A 16,205-nucleotide genomic window follows, 5' to 3' on the forward strand; every position below is an offset into this window, starting at 1 on the left:
TTTCACCACAACAGACCAGAATTGTTTTTAGGAGTTACTGTTTATTTAAACAAAACAAAGGATTGAAGCAATCACATTTTTTTTTATTCAGATGTTAAACATTAACAATTGTAGTTTCTTCATTCGGGGGTTGTTCTGTTTGCTTGAGGGCAGCAGTTTTCTGGTGTTAGGGCACCTGAAAAGAGACAAAGACAGATCAGACTTGAACAACCTTTGTGATAGAAATAGAAATGTGATCTTTGTAGCCTCAGAAAAAAGTTAGAATCAGGAGCTGAAAGCTCTCATACGAGGTGTCAGAAAAGTTATTTGGTAGGTCATCCTTGGCTGTACTATTAATACGCAACATAAACACACGGACTTACCATTACAAACTAGGTCATCGGCAGGAACATGTGGTTACTTTCCCCATTCCTTCAATAATCAATCAGCCTGTAAAAAATAAAGTAACTCAGTTTTAATTCACAAGAAACTACTCATGTGTTTATATGCATCTACTGTAAAGAGCCTCAGAAACAAGATAGAATCAGGAGCTGGAGTTCAGCTCTCATAGTAGGTGTCAGAAAAGTAATTTGATTTTGTCATCACAGGCTACAAGTTATTCAAATATCAACAAATTGACTAAACTCACCAGATCTCAAAGCTGACGAGATCCTGTTTCAATAAGAGCTTTAACCTCAGGTCCATCTGTAACAATTAGGGAAAACATATTAAAAAGTGACATTTAAGGCAAAGAGTGCACTAATATATTATTAACGGCGCCTCAGGAAAAAGCTAGAATCAGGAGCTGGAGTTCAGCTCTCATAGTAGGTGTCAGAAAAGTAATTTGATTTTGTCATCACAGGCTACAAGTTATTCAAATGACAACAAACTGCATTGACTCACCACATCTCAAAGTTAAAAAGGATCTTGTGTCGATAAGATCTTCCATCTAATGACCATCTGCAACAAAGCACCATCTGATCTGTAAAAATTAGGGGGGGGATATATTAACAAGGGACATTTAAGGCAAAGAGTGCACTAATATATTAATAACGGAGCCTCAGGAAAAAGCTAGAATCAGGAGCTGGAGTTCAGCTCTCATAGTAGGTGTCAGAAAAGTAATTTGATTTTGTCATCACAGGCTACAAGTTGTTAAAATATCAACAAATTGAATAAACTCACCAGGTCTCATAGCTAACGAGATGTTGATAAGAACTTCGACCTCAGGACCATCTGAAACCAAGCAGCCTCTGGTCTTTGTCCCCACAGCTATGGCATATTTTCATTCTTATCTGTAACAATTAGGGGGGGGGGAAGATATTAATACGAGACATTTAAGGCAAAGAATGCACTCGTATGGTAATAACTGAGCCTCAGTAAAAAAGATAGAATCAGGAGCTGGAGTTCAGCTCTCATAGTAGGTGTCAGAAAAGTAATTTGATTTTGTCATCAAAGGCTACAAGTTATTAAAATGCCAAAAAATATAATAAACTTACCAGATCTCAGAGCTAACAAGATCCTGTGACCATAAGAACTTCCATCTCAGGACAATCTGAGACATCTTTATATTCTCACCTGTAACAATTAAAAAGGGGGAAAGATATTAAAAATGATATTTAAAAAAAAAAAAAGGCAAAGATTGCACTAATATATTAATAACAGAGCCTCAGGAAAAAGATAGAATCAGGAGCTGGAGTTCAGCTCTCATAGTAGGTGTCAGAAAAGTAATTTGATTTTGTCATCACAGGCTACTAGTTGTATAATAAAAAAAAAAGCAAACATATTGCATAGACTCACCAGCTCTTAAATCAGTGAGGTCCTGAGTGTTCAGACTGTTCAAACGCAGAAGCATCTGCAAGGAAAAGGAGATGGATTTAAAAATACAGGAAGACAGAAAATGATTACACATGTTTTAATAAAATAAAAACCTCAAACACGTTCAAATTAGGATCGGCAATTCAGTCCTCATAAGAGGTGTGGCATTACATTTGTTAAGAATTATAAAGGTTTTATTGTCATCTGGATGCAAGTGTTACCAGTCCATCATATCCTTTTATTCATTCACATTTCCATTTAGGATGCAGATCAACTCACATTTGCTCTTATCCGGTGAAGGCCATCTTCAAGGCAAATTCCTTTTCTTTGTATTTCAACCATCATGCAAATCTTCCAGGTCCTGACTGCAGCAGGCCTCCATGTGACTGACTGGAGACAAGGAGGGAAAAGGGGTAAGGCCAATGAATCAAATCCAGCAGCACCAGTTTGAACCTTTTATTTTAACATTTTAAGATGTCATTCCCACACAGAACAACTTTGATTTAAAACATGCTTCAATGTGCATTGAGATGATTTATACTGTTAAGGTCAACAGTTATCTCCCATGCTTTTACCTATAATATCATAATAGAGACTATTTGAGTCTCCTATTCAGAAATATTATTTTCAAGTAACAAAATGTAATAGTCATTATGCAACACCACATTCTTATGGAAGAAAATAACACAAAGTCAGGGCTGAAATGTGACTAGATACCCAGCTAAGACCTGTTTTCTATACAAATATAACAAGATGGATTCATGACTTTTAAAAAAAGGTTAATATCCCAAATCACATGTTAACAGTGTTAGAGGTGGAAACACCACGTGGCAGCCCCGGCCCTTGCAGGACATCCACGTGTTGCTGTTCATACCGACGTTGTAAGTAGTTAGTAGTTCTCTGCATGTTATCATCACAATACTCACTTTATTGGGCGGTCAGGATACTTTCAGATAGTCTTCCCCGCTCAGGTTATCGGGGGTTAAAGTTTGGAGAAAGAGGCAACGAGTCTGCAGCTCTCCTTCCATGCTGCATATGGTGGTGACGGACCACAGACTAGAGAAATACTGCTTCGCCAGCGGAAATGGTCCTACACGGCTTCCGTCTAGCGGAAGTCCCTCCCCTTTCTGGGCTAGCTAGTTAGCTTCATTGCTAACTGCTAGCTTCCCATGTGTGTCGGACTTTCTTCAAGATAATATGATACTTTCTGGCCCCATTCTTGCTTATCGGGCATTATTGATGTACTGTTGAATACTTAGTGAACAAATAGTTATTTAAACAAAGATAATACAACGATGATTGTATCAGCATCTCTGCTTAAAAGAAGCTAAGCCAAAGCCTCATGGTTTGGGTTTGGGCCTTTTAGGTCAGCTGAAGCCAAAACGTAGCTCTAAAGAGATACAAATATATTTTAGAAATATAATAAAAATAAACAGCAGGGCTGCAGAATTGTTTTTTATAAAATACTCAGGTCCTGGATCTAAAGCCCCCCAGTATAAACCAAACCCTATTCAGTTTTCTGAAGATTTAAAAAGCCATTTCATGAGAATTCAGTTACTTATACATTTAATAGTTCAATTATATTTGCTGTAGTTATTATCTCTTTACATTATAGTCAAATGTTGTTTCAACTACACGGCCAGATATGTAATTATGAGAGAAAATACATCCCTTTTAATTATTTAGTTAGGTGTTAGTTTTGTTTTACAAAAACTCAATTTTTTTTATATTTATTCTAAATAAATATATATATACAGTACCAGTCAAAAGTTTGGACACAGCTTCTCGTTCAATGGTTTTCCTTTATTTTTATTTTTTTCTACATTGTAGATTAATATTGAAGACATCCAAACTATGAAGGAACACATATGGAATTATGTGGTAAACAAACAAATGCTCAACAAACCAGAATATGTTTTGTATTTTAGATTCTTCAAAGTAGTTGAATGAGAAGGTGTGTCCAAACTTTTGACTGGTACTGTACATATGTAATATTTGTAGAATGTATATTCCTAATATAATTTTTAATTGAATTTATCGCCAACCTAACCATACTCGGCCATTGTAACTGAACGGAAACATGTGGAGGCTAAGGGTGTTATTAATGTAAAATTGGGGTTGCTGAAGAGAAGCAGTTGACAGTTTCCTTGGAAAATGAGGTCTAAAATAACCACACTTAAAGAGTCATGTAAGGTTTAATTTATACATTTATTCTGATCACAGCTGTACAAGAATGCATCGTCACAGCAGAAACACAACCTAAACCCAACCATGGCACAACAGCCGTCACAACACATCCAGAACTCAACCATAAATGTACAGGCTCAATCAGCTCACCTCAATTCAATGTCTATAATTATCATCATTATTATTATTATAATTATTATTATTCACATAGAACCATCTGTCTCTCAAATATATCTTTGTTTTTAAGGAGCATAAAAATACAAGTGGACTCTTCATTGGGATGGACACTGGTGGTTGATCCACTGTCTGGCCTACATGGGGGACCACGGAAAAACTGGGGAGCCGAGGAGGAGCAGAGCCAATTTAATACAGCGTACAGAGGGGGCTTCTATGGGCTCGTACAAGGCTTCTTAATGGTTACAGGAGGACTGCAGACAGGGTGATTGATTTTAGGGGATCATATAAGACTCACAACTCAACCTTTAAAGCTACTTTTGACATCACAGACACATAAGGAACGTAAGGAACCAGAGAAAAAACAAAACATTAAAGATGTTTGAATGGAAAACAAAAAAAAATCTAAAATTATTTTGAATATATGAACAAACACTACCAAGGCACAGAGAGATGCAGAGTTAACAAAACTGACACAGACAGAGATAAAAAGGAGGGGGAGACAAGATCGAAGGTGGAGCAGATTAGTTTCACTAAACCAACACTAGAGGGAGCTCTAACAGCTGAAATACCCAGGTATATTATAAACTCTATGTATACTGGATGTACTATATAAAGCATTGAAATATAGGATTATCTTTTAAAAACACTGTTCACTGCAGCAGGACAAGAGGAAACACAGCATGAGTGTGCTTGTATATATATATATATGTGTCTTTGCATGTAAATGTATGTGTGTAAATGTGTAGATTCATTTCCAAGCAAACCTCCATAGATGGAGCTAAACACCAACAAAGCAGAACACCAGCAAGTTTAAAACCAATGTAGTGTGGGTGCGTGTGTGTGTATGTGTGTTTGTGTGTGCGAGTGTCTCAAAATTCATGGACACACATCTATATTGTCGTTCTGATCATTAGAATAACTACTGTACGAGTGGGAGGACAATTGACATGAGCATCAGCAGGGACTACACACACACTCGTAACGACAACAACGGCAACAATAACAACAACGGCAACAACAACGACATGAAGAGAGACGACACACACAGGTCAGGAAGTCCGGCTAGCCACAATCCTCCACTCACACAGAAGAGAAATAGAGGCTACGATTCATCTGGAAAAACGCATCCCAGGGAGTGGGACAGACTCAGAAAGCGGCCTGTCTTTCCATGTGCTTTTTAAAAACTCTCTTCCGGTATCTCATCCGTTTGCATCTTGTCTATCTTTCTATCTAACCATCTGCCTGTCAGTCAGTTTGTGTGCTTATTTTTTTTTTGTTGCAAGCAATATGCTTATCTGTTCGCCTCCCTTTCTCTGACGGAGTTAGCGTCTCTGTCAGAGTCTGTAGAGATAGAAGGATGAGGAGAATGATTGTGCTTCTGGGTCCACAGAGCCATCCAAGGCTGGGCGGAGGCGGCGGCGTTGACTCGCTGGGGTGCAGAGGTCAGAGGTTGTGTGGGAGCGGCCTCCTCGCAATGGGGGAGGCGTACTAGAGCTACTGCGCCAGACGAAGAGGACTCCCTCCTCAGTATTACTGTACAAGGCTACATGAGAAGCGCTCACGCAGGAGGGACAAGCGCTCAAACACACACACACACACACACACACACACACACACACACACACACACACACACACACACACACACACACACACACACACACACACACACTCTAAGAGCACCAGCATCGAGCCTTGGGAGAGTTTTCTTGATACACCTACACATGATGGGGGGGATAAAGGGCTTGTTGGAGATGATGGCAGCGGATCAGTCGAGCATTGCATCCAGTTGGTCTGCCAGGTCGTCAAACATGCTGCCGATGTCGTCCAAGATGGAGACTGTAGCCTTTTTGCTGGAAAGAGAGCTGAGAATTGGATGACAAAAAAAAAAATTCTAGCTGTGAATGAGGCAGAAACATCACCAGTCACAGAAGAAGATTAGAGATGTGAAGTGGAGAGTGTGAGCTGGTTTTGAGAGTGAGTTTTTTCCCCCCGTTGTTAGTTAGCATTTTAAAGATCTCTTAATGATTAATGATCACATCAATGTTCCTCAACATAGATACACAGTAATAAATATAATAATACAATAACTGTTACATATAACCAAACATTTTTTGGGCCGCTTAGGGGCAGTGGAAACAAGTAGTGAACACAACATTGACCAATAATATTCACCTTTAAGTTGATATGGCAATCTAGTTAACAAACAGTTGCCTGCAGCAGTTATTGAGAATTTATAGTCTTATTTCCCATAGTATAATTCCACTCTTTTAGCTCTGTTTTTGGTCTCAACCAACTCTTGAGGGAAATATCTGGCTCTTTAGCAGCTAAATGTTTTACCAGCTAGTGTGATAACGTTGTCCGTCTGCTGTTTGGGGCTGAGCCGGTATTGTACGGTGGGATTTTAGAGCTTTGAACCACAGTGAGTGCACCGGGCAGCCCAACAATGACCTTGAACCTACTATAAAGCTCAGTGAAGCCGACGGGATCTGTAGATTGAGATAATAATTCTCTGAAGTTTAAAACACTACGAGAGACCCCCTTTCACATTGTCACAGCATTTTGATATTGTTTTAAAGTTATGATACCAACAATTTTCATGAAATCCAAACCCATTTTTTATAGAATTGATAGGCTTTTACTGTACTAACATTCAGTAATTATCTGTATAGATGCTAGTTTTTAGTGGTAGTGTCACAGCCAGCTTAACTGGATTGAAATTGCCTATCACAGCTTACTTTTCACACTCTTCACTCCATGTTACAGTTGTGTTAAGTCACTGCTAATTCAAATGTAACAAGTCCTGCTGCCACTGCTTCACATTAAAGACATTACTGTTAAGCAGCCACAGGAAATGCAATGTATTTGGTCGTTTGTGCTGTTGTATTTCTGAGAGTGTAGCTGCTCAGAAGTGTTTGCTATAGTATTAAAATGCACTTGCTGTTACCTTGGTAACCAAGGTTTTTGCCCCACTAAAATCCACCAAGTTTACGTCATGGCAGTCGTTATAAATACTCCAACCTTGTATCCGTCTGTTTGTTTTGACTTAAGGCTTTAAATACAACAGTATGCATCAGCCTTAGCAACTGTTGCTAAGGCACAAATGCCAGCCAGAGGAACAAAGCAGAGCTGTGATAAGAAAATCGTTTCAAAGTGGAATAAACACTGAACCACTAACCCAGAAATAGAACGTGAATGAACGTGATTTAAAATGCAGAATGTTTTATCAGGTTTCTATTAAGTGTAAACTTTGGCTTCAGATGGCTTTAAACTCAGTAATTTAACATTTCCTGGGTCCTTGATTTAAAAAAAATGTTGTAGCTGGGCAAAGGTTTTGGTAGATTTCTCTTTCCATTGTCACTAAACTACAGTTGTACTTCCCCAACAAATACTTACAGTATGAGGCCAGACATTCTTATTTTACACTTCCGCTTTTCAGGAATCAGAGGTTTTATTTGTCACGTACACAAACAAAATGTGTGGCAAAATACAATGTGGCAAACCCATTAAGCCCCTAACAATAGGATATGATGTATTCATTTCATGAGTTTTCTTAATTGTTTGTTTTGGAGTTCTTTGTCAAGGTTTCAGTCATTATGCTAAGATAGGCTAACATTAGCCATTCAATCTTCTAATCTCCGTCTTGTAAAGAAAGATAAGAAGCATATTTCCCAAAATGTTGAACCATTTCTTTTAGATTTGATGTACACAGGACAGCATCATGTTGGAGATGCTCCCACTGCCAGTCACCAAAAAGCAGAACTTTTACTTCTATGGCAAAATCAGATGATCAACTTCATAAATACTCACTCATTTTGTGTGTCCTCCTCTTTGATTTTATGTTCAACAGCCTGCACAGCTGCAGCCAAGGAGGCGCTGGTCTCCTCCAAACGATGCTGCACCTCCTCCTCCTGCTCTACTTCCTCTACTTGACTCTCCAGCTCCCTCAGATTCTCCTCCTCGGCTTTCTTCCTCTCCTCCTCCTGCTCCTTTTGCCTCTTGTGCTCCCTCTCTCTCCTCCTCTCCTCTTCCTCTCTCCTCCTCTCCTCTTCCTCCTCCGCCTCCCGTACACCCAGCAGGTCAATGGAGAGGCCGGCGATGGAGGAGCGGGGAGGTTTGACCGGGTGCGGGGAGGGCGTGGAGGGACTCTGGGCCGGAGAGGGGGAAGTAAGAGGGAGTCCCGGAGAGAGGGAGGGAGCAGAGGGGGTGTCAGGGGCTGGAAGAGGGGAGGCAGAGAGCGGAGAGGAGGCTTTGGGGTTTGGGGTGGGGCTGGCTGCAGCTGGGCTGGTGGCAGCAGGACTCGGGCTACCGGAGGCCGAAGCTACTATTCCTTTGCCTGGTTTAGGTGCTGTTGGAGGCCCGCGGGGTTTCGGGGACACGGGAGGAGGGACGCGCTTCGGTTCTGGTCAGAGAGGAGGAGAGAGAAAGAGATGTCAGTTTTCTTATTACACACGTATACAAGACTAAGGCAGACATGTATTTGCTAAATGAAGATCATCTTTGGTCAAAATCTAAGAGAGCTCTGATTATTATTATTTAGTTGAGATAGCACTACAAAATCTTTAATTAACTAACTTTTTTTGTATTAAATCAGACGAATTCATTTGTAACAGATATTTGCATAACAATTACAAAATTCCCATATCGTCATTATGATCCAATGAATTATCAGGCATTTCTTTCAATGATATCCTCACTGTTCCTCAATGTAGCAACATGGGGGTCGATAACAATACTATAGGTTTATGTTATGATTTTGTTTTTTCTGACCAACAATCAAAAACACCAAGATATTCAGTTTACATCATATAAAACAGAGAAAAAGAAAAGCAAATCCACATATTTGAGAAGCTATTTAATTATTCACAGCATATCAAATAGTTGCAGATTCATATTCATGTTGACCGACAAATTGACTAATGTATTTCAGCTCACGTTTATTGTAAAGGTGTTATTAAAATCAAGCAAATGTCTGACCCACAATCTTCTGCACAGCTGTTATATGAGTAAGGTCAGAGTTCAAGGTGCCATGTAAAAAAAATTGTATGTTCTAATAAATAAAAGAAGAAGTATGCATTTTGTTACGCGGTTTATCTGTGTGTGTTGGTGTGGGCGTGGCTTCTTGAACTCACTCTCCCGCCTCTCTGCTCTCTGATTGCTGTCGAGATGATTCACCTGTTCTAAGCTGCACACCTGAAACCCATCTACTCATCAACCCTCGTTCTTCACTCACTCTTCATTGACTCAGCTTTAGTGGTTGGTCTTACATTTCAGGTCAAGTCTATTTAATTCTGTGACCCTACTGGTTGTTTGAAACATCATTCACCAGTCTTGTTTTCCACCATCACCCCTCTCCCTCAGCCAGCCATCACCTTTTCTGAACAACTTACCTACCTCGCAGTCTGTGTGCTGCGTTTGGGTGCAAACTAACTCAACGTATCCTCTTACAACGGTTAGTATTGTATCTGATTTTTCAGTCTGTGGTGCCTTTCAGTGGTAAAATGACACTGTGGTAGACATAAGTGCAGGTCAATAGACCCACTCCGCAACCCGACAACTCCAATATGAGGACTCTGATGTGAGAGGTTTAAAAGGCAACACGTGGACTTCTTATTATTTCACAAAATTCAATACGGTCAGAATGCTTTTATTGCTATGATCACATTAAAATTCTAGAAATAGTGGCTGTAAAGTGGTGAGGGACTACTGAGGGAACACGTATACATTAATATAGACAGCAGCTTAACTCAATGACGACATTCAAAATCCTCAGTTTAGTGTGTATATGTGTGTGTGTGTATGACTCACCAGGGCTCTGTGCCGTCTCGGTGCTATCAGGCCCGGGTATGGGGACCCTGCGAGTTGGGGTCGGGGGGTCAGCTTGTGCCTTCCTCAGGGTGACTGTGGACGGTTTGGGTGATACCGGCGGCTTCAGAGACTTCCTAGCCTCCATCCACTCACAGCTGTCTCTGTTGGCCTCCGTCTTATCGGAGACATCGGACACAGGCCTCCGCCTCAGGACCACGCCGCCGTTCTGCTGCGGGTCGCCGCCGTTTTTCCAGCTACTGTCAGTTTGACTGCCGGGGGAGCCCAATTGGTTATTGCTTTGAATGACACTCTCTGTTTGGTCAGAGGTGCGCTGCCTCCTGCGTATGGTGTCGGAGCCTGTTGTCGTGGTAACGGCATTGGCATCGACTGACTGAGGTGCCTCAGAGTCCGAGGGCAGAGGACGCGGCCTCCGTCGTAGCGTTGCTGTGCCGTCTGTGATTTCTGTTGCCGAGGAGACCACGGTGGAGCGAGGCCGAGGCTCTGGACGTTGCTTGGCTGGTTGCCGTGGTAACAGGTCGATCTGATCACCAGGGAGGCCCTCTGGTCCACTGATGGTCCTACGGCGACTTAAGACATCATCATCCTCAGATCCAAGACCGCCTGCACCTGGCTGCCGGCGAAGTACAGGCGGACTCACCTGGAGGTCACATGATTGTTACACATAATGATAAACATTTTGAAACCAACCAACCACACACACACACACACCTGTAAGTAGCTGGTGCTGCCTCCCAGATTCTTGGGCAGGGTTCTGGCTCCACCAACGATGGATGTTTCCAGCATAGCGGCGAGGCTGCGAACACTCCCAGAAGCCCCCTCTGATCTCTCCAGGCCTGCTGAGTCCTGAGACCTTAAAGCTGATCCCAGGCCGACGCAGTCACTGGCCCGCCGCTCTCGATAGGTTGGCAGCCCGAGTAGCCCCTCCACCTGTCCCTCTCCCTCCCCGTCACCCCCGGTGATGGAAGAACAGGACCGTTTGGGTGGTGTCGGGGGCCGACCTTTCCGTCGGGGACGGAGGGTGACAGATGATTGGCTGCGGTTAACAGTGACATCATTAGGGGCAATATGTGCGGAGCTGCTGCGGCATACAGTGGCGTATCTAGAGTCTGATTCTGAGCCAATTAGACTGTGAGTCCTCCGTCGCTCTTCCTCCTCACTGGGCAGGCGGAGCAGCGGCACTGACGGGTCTGTTGCCGCCATCTGTGTGGAGGGACGCGGCCGAGCCCTGGGTGAAGCCTGCTGGGTCCGGCCATGTGGGGGGGTTTGTGGTGGGGTTTGCGTCGGTGTGTGGGGAGGGGTCTGTTGATGTGTGAGACCCGGGCGTGGTTTGGCCAGCGGGCTGGGGCCACCGTCCCTCTGCTTCCTCACCTCCTTCCGAGGCTCTGAGCCGGAGCTGCCACCCGGGCTGGGTGGAGGTGAAGAGGGGCTCTGAGGAGTCTCGGAGCTTCTTTCTCCTCTTTGTAGCTCCTTCAGTCTTTTTACTCCCAACATCAGCTTCTTCTGATGGCCTGAGGCGAGGCAGCGGGGCGGAGAGGAGAGAGTTTTTGTGAAGTACAAAGAAAATAAAAGTCTATTAGGCTTCAAAGCTAGAAGAGACTGTTATTGTTTATCTTATAAAAGTAAACATGAAATGGACCTTTTAAATTTCCTGGAAAACAAACGGTGACCCATTCTGCACTAGTAGCTATGATCATTACATCTAATACAGAGGATTCTAATCCCTTGGTACCGGTACTGGGCAAACATTGGCTACTGGGTCGCAATAATACTATTTGGCAAGAAGATAAATAAGAGTTTCATTTTTATTTTATAAAAATTTGAATTGTAAACATTTTATTTGTCTTATTTTGTATTATGAAGGGGATGTTTACAAAATGAATTTTTTTCTGTTTTGATAACATCTAAATAAATTCAGTCCAAATATTCCAGATACAAGTGAATTTACATAATATGGCATAAAATTATTGTATGTGTTGTAGTGCAACACAAAAAGTTTGCTAAGAGATGAGGTGATGTTACGACTGACATTTATTTTATTCATAAGTTTTAATATACATACTTTACATTGTCATTTTCATCAAGCTGTGTGTAGGTAGTGTAGCTGTGGCTTACCGAGTTTTGTAATTCCTATCTCTTGCAGATCTTCAAGGCTGATGTCGGAGACAAAGTCAATGTTTTCATACCCATTCTGCACCAGAACCTGGTAGTACTGACTGAGACCCAGGTGAGTCAGCCAGTCTGCCAGATTGGCCTAAAACACACACACAGGAACACACAAACATGGGCACAATGTAAAAAGATACAGAGAAGAATTTGACTGCATTTTTATTTAGAATAATTTGTTTCTTAACAAACTGGAAGAGCTGAAGGTGTGTGTATATTTACATTTAATATATATAATTTATTAAATGTAAATGTACACACACACACACACACACACACACACACACACACACACCCGTGCAGCTTAAACTGTTCCTGCAGCTGCCAAGGCTCAATATCTCCCCCTTTTTCTAGATTGTGTAATACTCAGAGAGCCTTACAGGCTTGTGGTCTGGCAGCCAGTCTGTGGAGGGCAGCTTGCTGATCTCTGATGTTAACTTCTTTCGATGTCCAGGCTTCATGACCCCGATTCCCGTTAGGTCCTTCAACGCAAAGCACACTTAGTCACATCAGGAATTCACCACAACAACTGTAGGTGGTTTTTTTGTCTCTTGAATGTAAACAATTTTATGCAAAAGTTTGACATTTGTACAGGAGCTGTGTGTGATATGCCTGCAGGATTATTTTGCTTTTGATAATCTCTGATGCGTGTCCCCTGCACCTCTGGGGTTTGTGTCATACCACTGTGTTCGCTTCAATACACAAACACACACACACACTGGCAGTAAAAACACACTCAAGGACAAACACAGGGTAGCGTTTACAGCACAGACTGGAACACGCGGCCATGTGTGTGAACACAGGTATGTAAATGAAGCAGACAGAGCATGAGAAGTGACTGGTTGAGGCTCAGGACTCACACCGGGGGGTCAGGTGACAGAGACAGGAGGGTCATGATGACATCATCCACGTCAGTGGGGGAGCTGATTTGAGAGCAGAGCTGGGCGGAGCCTTGACAGACAAGGGGCGGGGCGTGAGGGGGTCAGGGGTCATGACCTTACCTCGGGGGTCATGCGGCTAATGGTGTCTAGATCATATCCCGCGGTGAGGAAGTGGGTGGTGTAGAACTGCAGCTGAAACTCACCCAGCCACGCCACTACTGCCTGCTTCTAGAACACAGAACACAGAACACTACTGCCTGCTTCTAGAAGAGTCCACAGGCTTCTTCTAGAGCACGGAACACAGAACTATTCTAGAACACAGCATATCAGCCTGCTCTAGAACACAGGAGAGAAGACTAAAGTAGAACACAGCATAGCAGCCTGCTCTAGAACACAGGAGAAAATACTATTGTAGAACACAACATAGCAGCCTGCTCTAGAACACAGGAGAGAAGACTAAAGTAGAACACAGCATAGCACCCTGCTCTAGAACACAGGAGAGAAGACTAAAGTAGAACACAGCATAGCAGCCTGCTCTAGAACACAGGGGAGAAGAACATAACAAAGCAGCCGGCACAGGGGAGAAGACTATTGTAGAACATAACAAAGCAGCCGGCTCTAGAACACAGGAGAGAAGACTATTGTAGAACACAGCATAGCACCCTGCTCTAGAACACAGGAGAGAAGACTATTGTAGAACACAAACAACATAGCAGCCTGCTCTAGAACACAGGAGAGAAGACTATTGTAGAACACAACATAGCACCCTGCTCTAGAACACAGGAGAAAATACTATTGTAGAACACAACATAGCAGCCTGCTCTAGAACACAGGAGAAAATACTATTGTAGAACACAACATAGCACCCTGCTCTAGAACACAGGGGAGAAGACTATTGTAGAACATAACAAAGCAGCCGGCTCTAGAACACAGGAGAGAAGACTATTGTAGAACACAGCATAGCACCCTGCTCTAGAACACAGGAGAGAAGACTATTGTAGAACACAAACAACATAGCAGCCTGCTCTAGAACACAGGAGAGAAGACTATTGTAGAACACAACATAGCACCCTGCTCTAGAACACAGGAGAAAATACTATTGTAGAACACAACATAGCAGCCTGCTCTAGAACACAGGAGAAAATACTATTGTAGAACACAACATAGCAGCCTGCTCTAGAACACAGGAGAAAATACGATAGTAGAACACCACATAGCAGCCTGCTCTAGAACACAGGAGAAAATACTATAGTAGAACACAACATAGCAGCCTGCTCTAGAACACAGGAGAGAAGACTATAGTAGAACACAACATAGCAGCCTGCTCTAGAACACAGGAGGAGACTATTGTATAACACAAAATAGAAGCCTCCTCTAGAACAAAATGAGGAGGATTGTTCAAGAAAACAGGACATAAACTTCCATTGGTATTACCAAAATGTAACCCTGTTCTAGAACAAAATCAGGAGAGCTGACACCAGCAATGAATGGGAACCTGTTACACATAATAACAGACCTGTTCAGCATGTCAGTTTGTCTTTAGCGTACAGATCAATAACTAAGGTGCAAGACGCCAGCACAAATTTGAAGAACAATACTGCCTACATTTATACTGCAAAACATAACTCTTGTTTACCATACTGCCACTAAAATATGCAGTAAGATCACTCCGGGATTTTCAGTAGTAGTACTGTCAATGGATCTCTCTAGAAAATACTAATCACCAAGAGTTTTGTGAATTAACTTAGTGTAAAAGAATGTTGGATGACATCAACCAATCAAGATACACTATTGCTTTCTCTTATCTGACAGAACACTACTGTCGCCTGGCAACCAGTGGAACACACACACTGATAATTTAACCCCTCAGCTTCACAAATCACACAGCGCTGCTTCTAGAGCAAAGAGCAGCAGCATGTGGGGGCGTGGTGTCTCAGCGTGGTGCGAGGACAGGGGGTGGGTGAAGGGACAGAAGGCGAGACAGAGACCGACTCCTCAATGTGTCTGTCTCTCTGCCTGTCTCCATGGTGACACACTTGCATGCCCATCCTCAGGGTGTCGTCTGTTCAGGTGCAACACGGCCAGCCCGGCGGACGCCTCACTGTGCCCACTGAACCCACCCGTGTAGATGCCTTTCTCTCAAACCAAAGCACTGGTTGAGAGGAAACAGGGGAGCAACAGAAAGAGGATGCTCCAGAGTGAACCAATCTGCCATCCAAGAACTCACTTTCCCATCATCCTCTTCTGCCTTCCGCTCAAAGGACCTCTGCTCATGAACTGTGCAACTGGAGGAGCCTATGGGTGGAGGTGGAAAGGTGAGACAAGGGAGAGAAACAAGAGGGGAGAGAATAACATATATTATTTATGAGCAGTAAAGTACACTTTTGTTATTTTACTCTTTTGTAGTTTTGTAATTACAATACATTTTTACATGAACATTGACCTATTAGTCTGTATGTAGTATGTTTGTTGGTAAAAAATTTGTTTCAATTTGTATAAAAGCACTTTGGCCCTCAGTATGTCACATGACTTATCTATACTATAAAGCAAAATATCTCTGCTTGTCTGATTGTTAGTATGTCTGTGTGTTTTTTGCCATACTAACTTATAACACTAATAAGGGTGCTAATATCTAAGCTTAGCCCGCCACCTGTGCTTTCTCTGTGTGTGTCCAACTGGATAGCAAATAGCCATTGCTCTGCACTGCGCAAATACTCAGATTAATTTAAAGCTTGTAACAAAGTCCCGACCCAACAACGCTTAACACTGTTAGCTTTGTCAGCACTGTAACCCGTGCTGTTAGCATTTTTAGCTGCTAGTTGCTGGCTCCTCTGTTGCCATGTTGATAGCCGTGTTTGGAGGCAACCAACACTAAAAGCTTATTTCATTTTGAAAGTATTAACGCATAAAGTCCTGCATTCAAATGTTTATTTCAAGTCAAAGGGGATGTAGGTTAGCAGCCCATATAACAATTATAATAAATATAATATTTACTTAATGTGATGTTTCACACTTTTTATAACTGGGAATGTTGGTATTGGCAGTGGTGGAAGAAGTACTCTAAACTTTCTTAATGAAGGAAAATAATTAACAACTAATAGTAAAACTCTTGAATTCAAATTTTCACTTCAAGTAAAGAGTGAGAGAAAGGCATTATCAGGACAATGGTCTTCAA

The 16,205-nt window shown here is 42.3% G+C and overlaps 1 protein-coding gene, 2 long non-coding RNA genes and 6 other non-coding genes across 11 annotated transcripts in view; 1 reads left to right on the forward strand and 8 right to left on the reverse strand.

Moving 5' to 3' along the window:
- Positions 1-32: 32 nt before the first annotated feature.
- Positions 33-2,838, reverse strand: LOC129096299 (uncharacterized). 2 transcript variants are annotated; one of them, XR_008531418.1, is made up of 9 exons: positions 2,721-2,838; positions 2,074-2,184; positions 1,777-1,831; positions 1,476-1,554; positions 1,162-1,271; positions 883-961; positions 629-684; positions 363-429; positions 33-175 (listed from the first exon to the last, which is right to left on the reverse strand). It is a non-coding gene; the product is annotated as an uncharacterized LOC129096299 (long non-coding RNA). The 2 variants fall into 2 exon arrangements; XR_008531419.1 differs by lacking the exon at positions 629-684.
- Positions 243-326, reverse strand: LOC129096546 (small nucleolar RNA SNORD60). Its single transcript, XR_008531445.1, has one exon. It is a non-coding gene; the product is annotated as a small nucleolar RNA SNORD60 (small nucleolar RNA).
- Positions 502-590, reverse strand: LOC129096540 (small nucleolar RNA SNORD60). The gene has a single exon (XR_008531438.1). It is a non-coding gene; the product is annotated as a small nucleolar RNA SNORD60 (small nucleolar RNA).
- On the reverse strand, positions 756-844 carry LOC129096547 (small nucleolar RNA SNORD60). The gene has a single exon (XR_008531446.1). It is a non-coding gene; the product is annotated as a small nucleolar RNA SNORD60 (small nucleolar RNA).
- LOC129096543 (small nucleolar RNA SNORD60) lies at positions 1,035-1,123 on the reverse strand. The gene has a single exon (XR_008531441.1). It is a non-coding gene; the product is annotated as a small nucleolar RNA SNORD60 (small nucleolar RNA).
- Positions 1,348-1,437, reverse strand: LOC129096544 (small nucleolar RNA SNORD60). Its single transcript, XR_008531442.1, has one exon. It is a non-coding gene; the product is annotated as a small nucleolar RNA SNORD60 (small nucleolar RNA).
- LOC129096542 (small nucleolar RNA SNORD60) lies at positions 1,641-1,729 on the reverse strand. The gene has a single exon (XR_008531440.1). It is a non-coding gene; the product is annotated as a small nucleolar RNA SNORD60 (small nucleolar RNA).
- A 1,226-nt stretch (positions 2,839-4,064) lies between the features above and the next one.
- LOC129095941 (caskin-1-like) overlaps positions 4,065-16,205 on the reverse strand; it is a 33,649-nt gene continuing 21,508 nt past the window's right edge. The window contains exons 15-22 of the mRNA XM_054604557.1: positions 15,258-15,325; positions 13,151-13,258; positions 12,530-12,631; positions 12,099-12,237; positions 10,695-11,494; positions 9,966-10,623; positions 7,968-8,559; positions 4,065-6,010 (exon numbers count right to left, since the gene is read on the reverse strand). Coding sequence (XP_054460532.1) covers positions 5,926-6,010; positions 7,968-8,559; positions 9,966-10,623; positions 10,695-11,494; positions 12,099-12,237; positions 12,530-12,631; positions 13,151-13,258; positions 15,258-15,325 — 2,552 coding nt within the window. The 3' untranslated portion in view covers positions 4,065-5,925. The remainder of the gene's footprint in view (positions 6,011-7,967; positions 8,560-9,965; positions 10,624-10,694; positions 11,495-12,098; positions 12,238-12,529; positions 12,632-13,150; positions 13,259-15,257; positions 15,326-16,205) is intronic.
- LOC129095942 (uncharacterized) lies at positions 9,438-15,448 on the forward strand. Of its 2 annotated transcripts, none has more exons than XR_008531408.1 (3): positions 9,438-9,609; positions 12,127-12,210; positions 15,085-15,448. It is a non-coding gene; the product is annotated as an uncharacterized LOC129095942 (long non-coding RNA). The 2 variants fall into 2 exon arrangements; XR_008531409.1 differs by having other exon boundaries at positions 15,101-15,448.

The sequence above is a fragment of the Anoplopoma fimbria genome, chromosome 9, assembly GCF_027596085.1.
Source record: "Anoplopoma fimbria isolate UVic2021 breed Golden Eagle Sablefish chromosome 9, Afim_UVic_2022, whole genome shotgun sequence".
Taxonomy (NCBI): domain Eukaryota; kingdom Metazoa; phylum Chordata; class Actinopteri; order Perciformes; family Anoplopomatidae; genus Anoplopoma; species Anoplopoma fimbria.